The sequence below is a fragment of the Phacochoerus africanus genome, chromosome 3, assembly GCF_016906955.1.
Source record: "Phacochoerus africanus isolate WHEZ1 chromosome 3, ROS_Pafr_v1, whole genome shotgun sequence".
Taxonomy (NCBI): Eukaryota; Metazoa; Chordata; class Mammalia; order Artiodactyla; family Suidae; genus Phacochoerus; species Phacochoerus africanus.
Genome location: NC_062546.1, coordinates 97,194,319 through 97,209,006, shown reverse-complemented (window position 1 = coordinate 97,209,006; position 14,688 = coordinate 97,194,319). Strand labels below are relative to the sequence as shown.

Genomic DNA, 14,688 nt, shown 5'->3' with positions numbered 1-14,688 from the left:
AGGTTATATATTTAAATATTAAAGTCAATATTTAGTATGTAAACACTCATAATTTTCACAGCTACAGTATACATAGTACCTTACATAACTGTTCTGATTAAACCACTGAGCTTCCCAAGCCACAATATCTTTAGGTTTAAATGGGGAGAGACATACTCAATTTGATTTGCAGAAAGTGGAAACGCTCTGACAGATATTTCCAACCTGAGAAGGCAGCGGAAGAAAAGCAATCTTGTTCCCATACCGGGAGTCGAACCCGGGCCGCCTGGGTGAAAACCAGGAATCCTAACCGCTAGACCATATGGGAACTGCTGAAAGCGGGTTTCCTCGTTGGTGTATATATTACCTACGTCAGCTTGTCGTCAGCACCTACACACAGCAGCTGCGCGCCTCGGACCTTACGGAAACCCGTCTTTATTGCGGCTGCGCGAACGCAAGGGTCAAAGACACATCCTGCCGACAGCGCTTAAGCTGGCACATCCGGGCCTTTCCTGGCGGGTGGAAACCTCTGCTCCCGGAAGTGTCTCCAGAACTGCAGCCTAGAGGGGTAGCTGGGTGCTCGTTAGTGTTCGCTCTCCCAAGACCCCGCCGGGATTCCCGCTACACCCGAAACCCAACTTCAGGCGGGCAGTGGAGAGCTATTGCTCTACCTTCGATGTCATCTGACATCTAAAACAAACAAAAAATACCCTCTCCCTACCCCTCAAAACTGCGTTCCACGTGAAAAATCTCTTCCTCGAAAAGAGAAAAGAGATGTTTTTCACTCATTCTGGCCTGAAGACCTCACAGGTTGGCACTTCGTTGGCGGCAGGATTTTGGTCTGAAATTCACCTTCTGTATGTGGGGGAGGGATGCCCTTTTTTCTCCAGTAACAGCGTTTCCTAATGGAAAAGCTTACATTAGGCTTTCAACAGACAACTCAAGCTCAACAGAGCAAACAAAACAAAATAAAAACAATTTCCTCCAATCCAACTGAAGAATTCGCCCTACTGTGGTTAAAATATATATTCAAGGCTCAAGAATTAAAAGTGTGGAGCCTGTATCTTAACTGACATTAAGGTCAACGAAACAGAATGGAAACGCCAAAATATGGTGTGGGTACATGACACGGGTATTAAGCGAAAGAAAAAGGTGGAATCTCGAATCGACAGTAAGGGGGGCTGACCGTCGACCTATGGCAGAAAAGAGGAAGCTGAGTGCAGGACTCACCCCATACCTCAACCACAAACACTAAAGTTCTTGAGGAAAACATTGGTGAATTCCCTTATCGTTGCATCAGTTACAAACCCAATAAATTCAACTCCAGAAAGAAAACTGACTTAAAAAAACAAAAGCTGAGTGATAGGATGGTAGCTTTCACCTTATTCATTAAGATATTCGATTGGTCTGTGCTGTTTAATGTGTTTTATTTTATAACAAAAGTTTTTTTTCTTTAAAAACATTGCGAGCAAAATTAAAGACAAACTGGGAAAAAACATTTATATCTCATATTATGAAAAAATAACTCCCAAACATAACCATTAGCTCTTACAAACTGCTAAAAATACCAACAAGCCAGCAGGGAAATGAAGCAAGACACAGAGTTCCTGGCTCTTCAACAAATTAAAAGACACTCTCGAAAGAGAAAACTTTTAGGCAGGTTTTTAAAAACCTGAAAGGTCTCTTGATAGAGTTCCCTTGAAAATCTGGGTCAGATTCGTTTCACTTTCTGACGAGGGTTACTCATCTATCTACTCAGGTGTCTGTGTTTTTTATTATTTTATTAATCATTCTTCCCGATCTGTTAGCTGTGTAAAATTGTTTTTCCTCAATCAAAATCGGTTTTGAGGATCTAGTGAAACTGAGGCACCAACTTCTTGTCCTTTCCTGCCACTAGCTGTGCAGTATCTCATCCTATAATGAAGAACTCCAGCTGAGTTACTCACGATGTTGTTACAGTTGTTGAGTGATGTGAACTAACCTAGGACAAAACAAGTCTAAAGATAGTTTCAGGGAAGTGCCTTTCAACATTAATCAGCTTGCCTCTTCAAATTTTCCCTCCTAACGAAGTTGGAAACATGAGGACCAGAGAAATAATGAGGTGGAATTAACTGGGGAGGTGGGGGTGGGGGATCTGTGAAGGAAGAAGGCCTGAGATAAGGCAGCCACATTAAGGAACAGCTATGCTCACTGCCCTGCCATTGTGGTGGCAGGTCAGGCAGCCCCAGGCTCCAGCTGCTTGAGTTTCTCCTGGAGCCCCCGGAGCTGGTTTCGACCCCAGTCGATTCGAATCTGAAGGCTGGCCATGTCTGCAGCCAGCTGCAGACCTAGAGGAAGAGAAGAGAGTTGTCACCATGGTATCTGTGGTACACTTGGCTCAGAGGCTCTGGACATCCCCAGGCCTCTCCAGCCTTCCCACTATTCCTGAAACATTCCAGGAGTAGCCTTGCATGGGCTACTCAAAAACCTCATAGGATTCACACCCTTATATCCTTCAAGTCTTTGTTAAAATGTCCTCTTCAGAAGACTCTCTTGTCCCCTTAGGTCACCCACCAGGAACTAAAAATGTACAGATCATAACCTGGTCTCATGCCCTCACTTCCTTCTTTTCTCCATTATCACAGCCCCTCGATGCTCTCACTCTCTCTCCTTCTGCCTGTTTTCTCCGCCCCCAAGGGTGGTCCACCCTCTGGATCCACTTCTAGGTTGCTTTCACTTGATGTCTTTGCTGCTGTCAAGTCCTCTGGCCCTCCACACCACTCAGTCACTGGCCAGTCTTATCTTCAGCCTATCTGCCTGGCAGCAGAGCTGGCCAAACACCTGATCACTTCCCTCCAGGTCACATCTTACCCTCTTGGTGTTGCTCCTGCCTCTCGGCTGGTTCTCAGTCTCCTTGCCTGGTTTCTTTCCTTCTCCTTCACCTCACTTCCTGTCCACCCTCCTGCTGATCTTAATCTCATTTCAACTTTAATGCTGTGTCTGGGTCAGTAACTTGGGGACTTGAAACCAGTGTTATGCAGTGGGCTTCCAACTCTCTCCAGTCCAGGCTGCTCCCAAACTCCAGATGTATGTGCTCAACCACCCGCTCAGAATCTCTATCACACAGCACCAGGAACACACCAACAGCTGACTTTGCCTCAGCTGCTGCTCTGCAGCCCTCCAACCCCATCCACCCTTTCAGGCATTCTAGTTGGAGACTGTGGGGTCACCCTTCACGACTCTCCCTTACTCCCAAACTGATCTGTCAGCAAATCCTGTGGCTTCTATTAGAAAAACAAGCAGCGTCCCACCTGTTCTCCACCTGTATACCTCATACCAGCTGCTCCCTGGCACCTGCTTCCTCCCTCTGCTCTTGACTGTTTTTACCTAGAACCTACAGATTTCTCTCACCCTGTGAGTCCAATTGCACCTCTGCTCAGAGGGACCCATCACTCCGAGTCCTCCTACATGGCTCTCAAATCACCTGGCCCTCTGACCCTTGGGTCCTGGTGCTCCCCGCTTCACCACCTCCACTCCAGTCCACTGGCCTCCTCTCCATCATTCCAGACACAACCTTACCTCAGGGCTTCTGTCCTCACTTATTCCTCCATTTAGAGCACTGTTCCCCCAGACCACCAACAGAGATCTCTCCTTCATCTCTTCTGAGGCCTTCCCAGGCTACCCTTCATAAAACAGCTCCCCCAGTCCATTCCATCCTACCATACTCTACCTTATTTTTTGCATAAGTTTCACTGCTGGCTTGTTTGCATGTTGTCTTTTCTGCTTTCAATAGAATAAACATCCCATAAGGTGTCTGTCCACTTTCAAGAGCCTAGAACTCCACCAACAGTCAGTAAGTGCTTTTTGAAAAAACAGGTCTGCAACAAAAATCTGCAGTGGAGAAAACCTGCAAATCCCTTTGCAGACTAACCCTAGACCAAGCATGAGTGCTCAAAGGCCCCCTGTAGACTGAGGGTCCCTGGCAGGGTCCACTCACCCTCCCGGAAGCTGGCTTGAGCCTGCCGCAGACTGTGAGGAACAAGGATTCCAAACCAGTTCAGAGGGTCCTGGGGAGCTGGGGAAGGTTCTGGCTCTGCCATCTTGGTGGGACCCTTGCGCTTACGCAGAGCTGGAGAAAGAAAGGCTGGAGGTTGGGGGTCTCGTTACTTGGTCCTTGTTTTCTCAGTGACAATGTTGAATTTGGTCTGAGCTCATGATCCCAAAAAATACTGACAGTTGGAAAATCCTCTCAAACTTTTTAAGTTCTGGAAAACAGCTTACCACAAAGAACCACCCTTTCCCTTATAATTCAGATGAGAGTCTGTCCATTTTTTCTCTTGACCATCATAAAACCAGGAGATGACCCTCCCTTGTTTACCTGTGAAAAACCCAGACACTGACATTTGCCATTCTGCCTGAACATGCTGAAAGGCCAAACAGACTCTCAAACTCCCTGTTCTTTGTCTTACAAATGATTAACTGAGATTAGAGCTTTGTCCCCCTGAAACTAGCTAGACACAGCAATAAATATCTTCTGTTCGGCCGAGACTTTCTCTGCAAAACAATCCCATTTGTAGAGGACTTCACCTGTAGTTTATTTCTCCCTATAAAAGTCTAAGGCAAAAAACCACTTTTCTGAGATATTCTGATCTTCAGATCTGAGGCGCGGTCTCTATGGCAACAGCTTAAATAAAATCATCTCCTTAGTTGTCCATGCCTTTTGTCTTTGACAAACGAAGGAGCCCTGAGGGGAAGAAGAATAGGCTCACCTGACTCGCGAGGCCCCACCTCCTCTGGAGTCCTGGGGCCGGCTCTCACCAACCAGAACTTCTGGAGTCCATCCTGGGCCTCGCTAAAGAACGAGAAGGGAGGCTGGACCTTTGGCGGCCCCGGCCCGGCCCCTGCCTGCCCACCCGTTGCAGCATGCAAGGCTCCTCACCTGGTGCGGACGCAGACCTGGGGCTCCATGCGGGAGGCATACTGCAAGGGCCCTACCGACTTGGCACCCATAGCGTAGCGAGCTTTGGAAAGCGAGAGCCAGCCCTGAGCGGAGACAGGAGAGCAGTGAAACTCAGTAACCTCCGCTGCCCGCCCGCCCGCCCGCCCCAGGCCCCGCACCTCTTCCACCCGGGCGTTCAGCGCCGCGCGCTTGGTCTCCAGTTCCTCCAGGTCCCCGAGCAGCTGCAGGAGCAGCGAATCCAGCTCCGCTCGAAGGTTCGCTGCCGCCATGGGTTCCTCACACTGTTGGGAGCCGGCTCCTTCCAGGTCGCCCAATCAGCGCCCTCCTCGCCGTCAGCACAGCCAATAGGGGGGCGTTCCCAGCAGAGGGCCCTGACGCCCACTGGGTAGTGGCTGCCAGCTGGTGCTCCTCAAGTGTCCTCTGAGCAGCGGCAGGGGTAGGTGATGAACGGTTAGTCAGGCGAGCACCCGAAGCTGGCCAGCCAGTAGGCCGTCGGTGAAGTGTGGGTGATTCCGAGTCACTTCTGGAAGCGGCTACTTAGGACGTTGCAGTGACTGTGGAAGGAGGCGTGGCTGTTCTGCAACCCTCGGAGGAGCGGCTTTAAATATAACGAGAGAAGGAACCGGTAGGTGGTCGGTCTTCCAGTCAATGGCTGTGCTGGTTTTACAGTTGCTGGACTATTTCGAGCCGACAACTATTACTTTAGCCCGACAACTATTATTTTAGCGGCTCGTCATCTCAAATTAGGCATACTGCGGAGCCGCGGCTGTTAGTAGTGAAGCCAGGGGCTAATACTTACAAACAGCCCTTCTAAGCCACGTGACAGCACCTTGTCTCGCACAATCCGCCCCGCCCATTGGTTGCTCCTGTGAGCATGTGATTCCAAACTAGCCAATCGCCTTGCAACTCCCACCCACTGTTTGCCATTTTAATTTTGGGCATTCTCGACAGCAGAGGAGTCTAGTGAAGCTTCTTGTGACCTTATCGGTTGAGGGCGGAAGCGAGGGCTGCGTTGCGTGGGCGGTGACGGAGGATTCTCCTGGACCCGCGTGGAAGCCGCTCTCAGGATGGTAAGGACGTTTAACCTTCTGTCTTGGAGGTTGGGGGCTCGTGGAGGCTGGGAATGTGGCCCCTGGGCCTCGGGCGGGTGTTTCCCTGGTTCGGCTCTGCGTGGCGAAAAAGGGTGCTCTGTACGGGCGCGCTCTTCCGTAGCTGCGCCGCGAGGCCCGCCTTCGCCGGGAGTACCTGTACCGCAAGGCGCGAGAGGAGGCTCAGCGAACCGCCCAGGAGAGGAAGGACAAGGTTCGGCGCGCGCTTGAAGGTAAGTCAGTTCCCGCCCCCCGGTCTCCAAAAGGCTTGCGTTTTAAAACCCAGCGGTAAAAAGGCCCAATGAAAAACGCCGTCTTTTCCTTGCCTGTTGTGTCTTCGTAATTGCAGCTGTCCTTTTCATGATGGTATGAGTTACTTGTCATTTATGCTGCAGTACCCAGATTTTATAGCTTACCTATTAATTTTATTTACAATATCTAGTACTTAGCAAATTTAAGCATTTTACGTGGTCGTAGAGGTCCCCCACCCCGCCCCGTCGTTTTTCTTCTTTGCTACCTTCCTTACTACAAGGTAACAAGAATAGTGCTGTTGATGAGACCCTTGTATTTTGAAACTTAATTCGTGTAAACCTTAAGTTTATTTGCGTTGTAAATTAGGCATTTAACTTTTCATTTGCTGTACTAATGAAGTCTGTCACACATGCTTGATTGGAAATGCTGTATTTGTTCTTTGTGTCACTTTGATTTTCTTAGGTTTTAGACATATAAAGTATATGTGGTATGTGTATGTATATGTTAAGCGTAACAGCTTTGACCTATCTGCTGACGTCAAGAAATGAAAAATAATCAATATATTGAAATTCAGAAATATTTCTAACTTAGATAATCAGTATTGAATATTGTTTTAAAATAAACCATCTCCTTGCTTGTTTTTTGAGTATATCATGCTTGTTTTTGTTCTGAAATCATACTGATTGATTTTTAGTTGTAAAGGTAGTATTAGGTTGTGTTTATTCTTTCGCAGCTTTATGTTTTCCTTCAACAGGTTTCTAAGATCCAGTGAGTGGAGGTGAGGCTCCCTCTGGTGAATATTCCACAAGGTCTTCATCCATTTCCCTTTGGGTGGTGATGACCTTATTTTTAGTTTAGGGCAACTCTGCTGCTATAAATATTGTCTTCCATGTGCAAAAATTTGTCCAGGGCATGTTAGAGAGAAGTGCTGGGTTCAAGGGCATGCCCACTGCCCAGTCCCTCTGCCAAGCCCAGCTTTAGTTCACAGAGGAAATCTCTGACTCAGAGCATCATGATTAGTGATTTTATTGTCAGTTTCAGGGATTCTGGTCCACCTTCATGCAGAAAAAGGTTTCTGTTTATTCTTTAAAAAATTGTTAGTTTTTTTCAAGAAATGGTGCGTACTTGTGATTAAATATATTTGAAAGCCCTCAAGCCATGAGACTAAGGAACTTTGGAAAATGAAATCGCCTATAACCACTGTTAACAGATTGGCATGTAGCCAAAAATAAATTGTTTTTGTCCCCTTTCTCAATGATTACCTATCACCTCTTTGCCCAGAAAGGGGGAAAAGGGATATTTTTCCATCAAGTTTGTACCAAGTGTTGTATAAACAGAAGGCTCCACGCGTGTGTCTCACTCAGCCCCTCTGTCTCCCCCCCACAGAGAACCGCCTCATTCCCACGGAGTTACGCAGAGAGGCTCTGGCCTTACAGGGATCCCTGGAGTTTGATGATGCCGGTGGTGAAGGTGACCTTCCCTGACCCCGTGAGCCAGCTCCTCTCCCTGCCCTGGAGCCTGCTGGCTTCCACGTCATCCTGCTGACACATTGTAGAAAGGCTCTATAGCTCCCCTCCTGAAATGGTTCCCCAGATGCCTGCCTGGCTCTGCACAGATGACACCTCAGAGGATCTTTCCCTAAATGCTCCCAATTCTGTTTATATGACACAGCGTTACCTCACTCTTTGCTTTGTTTTGTGTGTTGTGTCCCCCTCACTAGGACTGTGGGCTCTTCTGAGGCAGAACAGTGTCCATTTTGTTCACTGTTGTGTCCTTAGCGACCAGCACCTCACTGGCACAACGGATGTTTCGTTCATTATGTTATTTAACAAATATGAAAGGAATAACAAAAGTTATCAACATTTGTTATGAGGGAAAGGAGTTTGTTACCTTTGGCCTTAACAGAATCTGCGCTTGAGCTAACCTGGTTGCTATGAGCTCCATGTGATTACTACAGCTTAGATGAACTAAAATTGGATCAAATACAAAGATTCGCTTCCTCGGTTGCACTTGTGCTTGTAGCCAATGCGGTCCAGGGGCTACCCACTTGCCCAGAGCAGGTACAGAGCGTTTCCACCCTGGAAGGTATTGTCAGACAGACTCTAGGTAGAGCCGGCCACCCCAAGTTGTCACTTCCCTTCCTTAGACAATGTCATGTTCTCATGCCTCATGCTCCTAACAGGTGTCACCAACCATATGGATGATGAGTATCGATGGGCAGGGGTCGAGGATCCCAAAGTCATGATCACTACCTCTCGAGATCCCAGTTCCCGCCTCAAAATGTTTGCAAAGGTACCAGTGGCAGGGAGTGAGTGGGAGATACTCAGGCCCCAGTGGCCCCAGTCCTAACCGGAGGGCGTTTGTTTGCAGGAGCTGAAATTAGTGTTCCCTGGCGCCCAGCGCATGAACCGAGGCCGGCACGAGGTCGGGGCACTGGTGCGAGCCTGCAAAGCCAATGGGGTCACTGACCTGCTGGTTGTCCATGAGCATCGAGGCACACCTGGTAAGGCTGGTGGGAGGGAGCAGGGTGCTGCCAGGACGGCTGGCTGAGAACAGAGGGTCTCTGACGGCTTGCCTGTGGCCCTGCCAGTGGGGCTCATTGTCAGCCACCTGCCCTTTGGCCCAACTGCGTACTTCACACTGTGCAACGTGGTCATGCGGCATGACATCCCCGACCTGGGCACCGCGTCAGAGGCCAAGCCTCACCTCATCATGCATGGCTTTTCCTCCCGCCTGGGTAAGCGGGTGAGTCTGAGGGCTTGGGGTGAGGGCCGGGGGCCTGGGGTTCCAGGCCAGGCATTTGCTGCTCTTCCTCTTTTCTGCTCCAGGTCTCTGACATCCTCCGCTACCTATTCCCTGTGCCCAAAGATGACAGCCGCCGGGTCATCACCTTTGCCAACCAGGATGACTACATCTCCTTCCGGTGGGTCCCTGGGCTGGGCCTGAATGTTGTCCTGACCTGTGTGTCCCTGTACTGTTTGTTGTTGACCCCGCAGCTGCTCCTTACCTCCCTCACCCCCGCCTTGGCCCCATTACCCCAGGCACCATGTGTATAAGAAGACTGACCACCGCAACGTGGAGCTGACTGAGGTCGGGCCTCGCTTTGAGATGAAGTGTGAGTTTTGGGCTTTATCCCACACCTGGTGGTGGTGGGGGTTGCTGGTTGTGTTGGTGACCACGTTCCCTTCCCCAGTGTACATGATCCGCTTGGGCACGCTGGAACAGGAGGCCACAGCAGACGTGGAGTGGCGCTGGCACCCCTACACCAACACTGCACACAAGAGGGTCTTCCTAAGCGCTGAGTGAGCCTCCTCACCGGTCAGAACATGGACCTGATCGCCGACCTGGGAGCTGGGGAGGAGTGAGAATAAAACCTGAATGTCAGAGCACTCTTTTTGTCTCTGAGTGATCAGGAACAGGTCTGTTAGGCTGAGCATGAAGGAAGTGTGGTCTCCTCAGGTGGGGACCTGACAACTCTGGGACATTCTCAGGGCTGGTGGTGACAGCGTGTCTATGACAAGGCAGGCTCAAGGTGCTGGCTTGCCCCTTGACCATAGGGAGGGTTTGGTAGTACCCGAGGGATTTGGTGTTGCTGTCACTTAGGAGTCAGGGGGCCTGTGAGTTCATCTTCCAGGAGTGGGAGTAATAATGTGAGTGCGGAAGTCTCACTGAGAGTGGGACAGACAGAAAATAAGATGCAGACTTCATTGTGGCTTTGAGTGTAATTCAGGTTCCTCAGAGAACCCAGTGCACTCAGGTTCACAGACAGTGGAGAGCTTCATCATGGCCATCTTTCCATTTAATGATTTCTTTAGGGTCTTCTTGGGTTACCAAGGACATGTCTAGGTTGTGGTATCTATGGATTCACCACGCTTTAATGGCTGTACATTCAAGTCGTTTCCTGTTTTTAACTACCACAAACATTGCTTCAAGAACATTGAAAATATCTCTGTGCATACTGATGCAACTGTATCTGATGAGTAAACTCCTGCAGATGGAAGTGTGTCTTTTTTTTGGGGGGGGGGCTTTTTTATGGCTGTACCCACGGCATATGGAAGTTCCCAGGCTAGGAGTCAAATCAGCTGCAGGCCTACACCACAGCCACAGCAATGCCAGATCTGAGCCGCATCTGCAACCTATACCACAGCAATGCCGGATCCTTAACCCACTGAGCGAGGCCGGAGATCGAACCTGTATCCTTGTGGATGCTAGTCAGATTCGTTTCTGCTGCACCACAACAGGAACTCCAGAATCGTGTCTTTAAAATGATTATAGATGCTGTTGAATTGTTTTCCAAGAGGATCTCTCCCAGCCACTGTTAGTAGATCAGAGTGCGTGTTTCCTTATGTCCTTGTCTGTACCAGGCACTGTCAGACTTATCATCTTGGCCAAGCTCCTGGTGCAGAATGGTTCCCCAATTGAATTTGCATTTCTGTGGTTATGACGAGGTTGTTCATCTTCAGATACTCATTGGCTATTGTCTATGTGTGTTCTTTGTGACCTGTTGATCTTTATAGAAAAAACTATTTACCTCATTGATTGATTGTTTTAAATCTTTTAATCGTGGAGAATTCCAAACATAAGAGCAGAGGGGACTGCTCAGTGAGTCCAGGAGACTGTCTTAAGGTTGACCAATCTAGTTTCCTTTGTAGCCTTACCCACTCCCTTTATCTCCTCCACTTTATTGTGAAGCAAATTCCAGACACTGTATCATTTCATAACATTTTCATATATCTCTAAAAGATAATATTCAACAAGAATAACAAAAACACCTGTCACATTGAAGAAATGAACAGTTATTCCAAATTCTTTCTTTCCTTTCCTTTTTTTTTTTGGTTTTTAGGGCCACACCCGTACCAGACTAGGGGTCAAATGAGCTGCAGCTGCCGGCCTACACCACAGCCACAGCCCCTTGGGATCCAAGCCACATCTGTGATACACACCACAGCTCAGAGCAACACTTGATCCTTAACCCACTGAGCAGGGCCAGGGATTGAACCCACATTCTCATAGATACTAGTTGGATATGTTTCCACTGAGCCACAACAAGAACTCCCAAATTCTGTGTATTTCATGTTATATATTCCAAATATATTATTTCAGATATCTAGTGGCATTTTCCTGTTTGCCAAATGCCAGATTTGTGGATGGACCAACAGATCAGCCCACCCAACCCAAAGGTTCTTAACAGAGTGGAGCAATGAGAGAATTTTTTCAAATTTCTCCTTTTCTTTTGTGGCCTAGCAAAAAGGGAAGCAGGAGAAGAACTGTTCAATAGGGATGTCACAAACTTTCTAGGTGAAGGTGGTGTCTGCCAAGTTTCTCCACTGTTAGTTACAATTTCCCCTTTGTGGCATTGGTGCAGGTTGGGTTCTTCACAGCACTGTGAAATCTCCCCTGAGCACCTTCCAGCACCCCATCCATTTGGCTGTATTGGGTGGCCAGTTCATCTAGCACTCTGAGCTGGCAAGCAGGTGGCAAACTGGCATATGGCATGTGGCCTCTGGAGTGCTCAGGTCCTGTAGGGCAGTGCCAGCTGGTCTTACAACTCAGGACTGCTGCCAGTAGGGTACACGGAAGGAGCAGTCAGTCCCATTGTAAAAAGGCAGCTTGCAGTTCCGTGGGGGAACAGAAAGGGGCAGCCAGGGCTACTGGAGGAGGTCTTGGGGAGTCTTCCCACCCCCCACATCCAGCTGCGCTGATCAGAGGGCAAGTCAGGAGAGTTTGGATGTTGGAGAGACATGGGAGGGCCAGTGTCAGAAGGGCAGTCTGGAATTGACAGAACGCTAAACCAGCTATAATGTAAAAATTAAAAATCATAAAAAAAAAGGAGGCTGGTTGAACAGGAGGGTATAGAATGGAGAGGTAGACATGCAGCCAGAAAGATAGATACCCAACACTGGAAGCACAGCAGGTGGATTGAAAGTCTTAGCCACTTCTATTCACAGGCCATTTAGGCAGAAGCATCCCCCAAAAGGCTTGCAAACAGACACATAGCCACCTGGTAAGACAGATTTCCAGGTAGAGTCCTAGGGTGAGACAAACAGACCACAGCAGGACAGCCAGGCAGATTCGTGGACAGGTGGGAAAATGGCCAGCCAGGCATCCAGAAAGACCTGTGTCCTTCCCACCCCACTTCCAGCCAGCCAACAGACAATCACTCAAGAACAAACAGAGAGCCCTGCCACTGGACAAAGATGTTACTCGGTGGAGAGACACCCCACTATGCAGTCAACTAGCTAGCCAGACCTTCAGCTTGACAGACTTAAGCTCTGCCAGGAAGACAGACCCAGCCTACAAAAAAGTCAAGCCCTCTGGACAGACAGATGCCCCCCAAGCCAGGGAGAGAGTAGTCATAATATATCCCATCCTGTTGGGCAGACCCTTAGCTGGAAGTGGAACACAAGATACCCAGCTGGCCAGAACCCTTTTGCTGGGTCAACCACCCTGCCTCCCTGTCACCACCATAGATGATATGGTGGCTCACTGACTCAGCATTGCCTCTGATCCCCAGATATCACCGGTTTCCAGTGACCATTGCCATCCAATGACATCCACCATGAGCAGGGTCCATAAAGGCCTTTTGTGCTCCCACGGTGGCTCTCCCTCACCCTTTTACTCTGGTACCCACTACCCCCAAGTGACTGCCATTAGTGTCCATGAGGACTCAAGGATTTGGGTCTCTGGCTTCTCCAGTGAGCCTCAAAGTCTGCTGGTATTTCCATGTCTTGCAACCCTGTGTCTCCAGCAGCCATCCAAGAAATCTCTGATCCCACTGACATTCACTATCAGCCCTGAATAGGAGTCCTTGATGACCTTCCCCGACTCTTTTGACACCTCAATTACTTTAACATTCTAAGTCCCAGTGGTTACTTTCAGACTCTGACCTCCCAGTGACCACTGCTGACATCTATGGATAGTCTGTGTGAACACTGAAGGAACTCTCACCTTCAATGAGTTCACTATCAATGTCCATCCTTGGTGATCACTACTGACCCCCTTTGAACTCTCACAGGTGATGGTGATAAACAGTCAACAGTGATTTCTACTAATCGCTCAATGAGAGAAACACCTGCACTGACCTGCTTTCACCTCTCAGTCACTTAAACTGGGATCAGAAAACCACAGCCTGCAGACCACCAACACTTTTGTGACAAAATTTCAGTGCCCACGAAGTTTGCAATACAATCACATTCATTCCTTTACATATGCCTTTACATATTTCACAAGGCATGGCAGAGTTGAGTAGCTGGGACAAGGACAAGTTTTCTTAAAGAACCCAAGCCCTTTAAGAAACAGTTTGCCTGTCCCTGACTTAAACAGCACGCTAATGAACTTTATCCACACCCCTTACCCTTGAGGTGAGGGGTGGATGAGCCCATCTACACTGGCGGATCCTTGGGAAGGGGGCAGGCTCCTCTCTGCCCTCTCCAGCCTCTCTTAGGGGCTGTATACTAGCCTTCACATTTTTAAAGACCAGAGTGTAGGGGCAAATAAAGCTGCTGAAACAGTTCCTGTTGTGGCTCAGCGGCTTGCAAACGGCCTAGTATCCACTAGGATGCTGGCCTCAGTGGGTTAAGGATCTGGCATTGCAGAGAGCTGTGGTATATAGGTCGCAGACGCAGCTGGGATCTGGATCTCGTTGCTGTGGCTTGGCCTAGGTCGGCAGCCACAGCTTCCATTCCACCCCTGGCCTGGGAACTTCTATATACCGCAGGTGCAGCCATTAAAAAAGCAAAAACAAACCAACAAAAGACACAACTCTTTTAAAAGCGTGGAGAACACCTAGTCCCCTGAACCCACTTCCAGGGCCTCGGTACTCATTTTCCAATAAGGTTTATGTGAGTTGAGATCCTCAAATTCGGACTGGATTTTGGCGTCCTCAACTCTTCTTTGCACGACTCAGAAAAAGAAGCAATCTTAAGAAATACAAGGATTCAGTCCCACAGCCCAGGTGCCCGGGTGTCATTTTCCCTTGCGGCTACCTCCCCCGACCTCTCTGGGACCCCGCCAGAGTGCATAACGCGGGACGGTCCCCACGCGGGGTCCGCCAGGCACAAGTTGCAGCTCAAACTAGGCGACCAGCTCCACTCTCAGCTGCCGCACCACCCCTTCTCGGATCCGGACAAAACCTAGCTCCCAGGACACCAGGCCGGGTGAAGGTTCGCTGTCATCCATGCCCCGGCGCGGACTCCCGGGTCCGAGGAAGGAGGTGTCTCTGGGATCGTGCGGACTCAGTCAAGCCCGCGCGGTGGCCACAAAAAACGGAAGCGCCGGGGCAGGACAAGTTCTTGGCCCAGCAGCGGGTCCTGGAGCCTGTGGGCGGGGGCGGGGACAGGCTCTGAGGGTCTTTGGCTTAGGGGCGTGTCCTGCCTGTCGCTGCGCACTTCCATTAGCTGGCGAGATTGGAGGCGGGGCCTCGGCATCCTC

General features: G+C 49.4%; 2 protein-coding genes and 1 non-coding gene across 3 annotated transcripts; 1 reads left to right on the top strand and 2 right to left on the bottom strand.

The window, feature by feature from the left end:
* Nucleotides 1-235: 235 nt before the first annotated feature.
* Nucleotides 236-307, bottom strand: TRNAE-UUC (transfer RNA glutamic acid (anticodon UUC)). Its single transcript has one exon. It is a non-coding gene; the product is annotated as a tRNA-Glu (tRNA).
* Nucleotides 308-1,741: 1,434 nt separating this feature from the next.
* CCDC115 (coiled-coil domain containing 115) lies at nt 1,742-5,209 on the bottom strand. Its single transcript, XM_047772199.1, has 5 exons — nt 5,077-5,209; nt 4,898-5,001; nt 4,728-4,810; nt 3,956-4,087; nt 1,742-2,306 (listed from the first exon to the last, which is right to left on the bottom strand). The coding sequence occupies exons 1-5, from the start codon at nt 5,185-5,187 to the stop codon at nt 2,194-2,196; spliced, it is 543 nt and encodes a 180-aa protein (XP_047628155.1). The 5' UTR covers nt 5,188-5,209; the 3' UTR covers nt 1,742-2,193.
* A 223-nt stretch (nt 5,210-5,432) lies between these two features.
* On the top strand, nt 5,433-9,647 carry IMP4 (IMP U3 small nucleolar ribonucleoprotein 4). Its single transcript, XM_047772198.1, has 10 exons — nt 5,433-5,543; nt 5,873-5,988; nt 6,131-6,239; nt 7,645-7,728; nt 8,441-8,550; nt 8,629-8,761; nt 8,849-9,003; nt 9,087-9,181; nt 9,300-9,373; nt 9,452-9,647. Exons 2-10 carry the CDS (start codon nt 5,986-5,988, stop codon nt 9,562-9,564), a joined length of 876 nt encoding a protein of 291 aa, XP_047628154.1. The 5' UTR covers nt 5,433-5,543; nt 5,873-5,985; the 3' UTR covers nt 9,565-9,647.
* The last annotated feature ends 5,041 nt before the right edge of the window (nt 9,648-14,688 follow it).